This window comes from Setaria viridis, chromosome 6 (genome assembly GCF_005286985.2).
Source record: "Setaria viridis chromosome 6, Setaria_viridis_v4.0, whole genome shotgun sequence".
NCBI lineage: Eukaryota > Viridiplantae > Streptophyta > Magnoliopsida > Poales > Poaceae > Setaria > Setaria viridis.
The window spans coordinates 22641924-22643257 of record NC_048268.2 but is presented as its reverse complement, the minus strand read 5'-3'; the positions used below and the strand labels follow the sequence as shown (position 1 = coordinate 22643257).

Here is a 1334-nt window from a genome sequence, read left to right as displayed (position 1 = left end):
CGAAATCGGTCACCTAGGCTTCCACGAATCCATTAGTGGTAGAAAATTGGTGGAGGAAAGCGTGTTGGAATAATGGTAGCAGCCGCACTCAAGGCGGCAGCAGGATCTGCAAGAACGCACAGTGCAGAGCATCCCAATTCGCCCGGCATGGGGAGGGCTCAGGGGAATGAGGCGCAAATCCCCTCGAGTGGCCGAGGAAGATGCGGCAGAGAAGAGTTAACGTATCTTTAGCGGGCGCTGCTTGCACCAGGGGATAAGGAAGGCAGCGAGCAAGTAGTCCGACGACAATGCGGAAGGTGGCGAGCAGATGGTCTAGCAACAGCACAGAAGGCAACGAAAGGCACATGTCCATACCGACGTTGAGGCATGGGTGAAGGGGATAAGAGAGAAAGGGAGAAGAGAGCAGATAAGAGGAGAAATGGAATCCACATATTAGATCCATGTCATAACCAAGTCAACCTATCATATTGGCAGTTTAAGTCAAGTTATTAAGATTTGGGACTCATAATCATATTAGTAGTTTAAGTCAAGTTATTAAGATTTGGGATTCATAAGGCACAATTAGCAAGTTTGTTTATTTAATTAAGTATTTTGCAAGTTTAAAGACTGGTGATGTATTTTACTTTTTTATACTGACGGAGACCCAGCAAAGGCAAGGAATAGATTTGTGTCCCCTTTTGATACCGATGAAGACTGAACGCAGGCTAATTTCATCTGTATGTAAACTCATCAGTTTATATACTGATGATTACTAAAAACAGGCAATGAGGCAAGGGACAGATTTGGGAAAGATTACTAAACAAGCACCACAGAACACAGCATCGATACAGAAAGCACTGGGCCACCGACTCCGCTAGACCAGAACACATCACCATGTGGTTCGCCACCAGGAGAGGATGGGGAACCACCCTAGCCGCCGAATCCGTAGAGGGTGCGGCCCTGGCGTTTGAGCGCGTAGACGACATCCATGGCGGTGACGGTCTTGCGGCGGGCGTGCTCGGTGTAGGTGACGGCGTCGCGGATGACGTTCTCGAGGAAGATCTTGAGCACGCCGCGGGTCTCCTCGTAGATGAGCCCCGAGATGCGCTTCACGCCGCCCCTCCTCGCCAGCCTCCGGATCGCCGGCTTGGTGATGCCCTGGATGTTGTCGCGGAGCACCTTGCGGTGGCGCTTGGCGCCGCCCTTGCCCAGCCCCTTGCCGCCCTTGCCGCGCCCCGACATCGCCGGAAGTGGGAAAGCTTCTTCGCTAGCCGCCGCAGTCGCTCGGAGAAGTTGGAACCTGGAGGAGGGAGGAAGCGAGGAAGAGGATTTGTGTGGGGGATTGGGGATTTGGG

General features: G+C 52.5%; 1 protein-coding gene across 1 annotated transcript; it reads right to left on the bottom strand.

Moving 5' to 3' along the window:
* Positions 1 to 689: 689 nt before the first annotated feature.
* LOC117859947 (histone H4) lies at positions 690 to 1334 on the bottom strand. The gene has a single exon (XM_034743151.2). It carries the CDS (start codon positions 1219 to 1221, stop codon positions 910 to 912), a length of 312 nt encoding a protein of 103 aa, XP_034599042.1. The 5' UTR covers positions 1222 to 1334; the 3' UTR covers positions 690 to 909.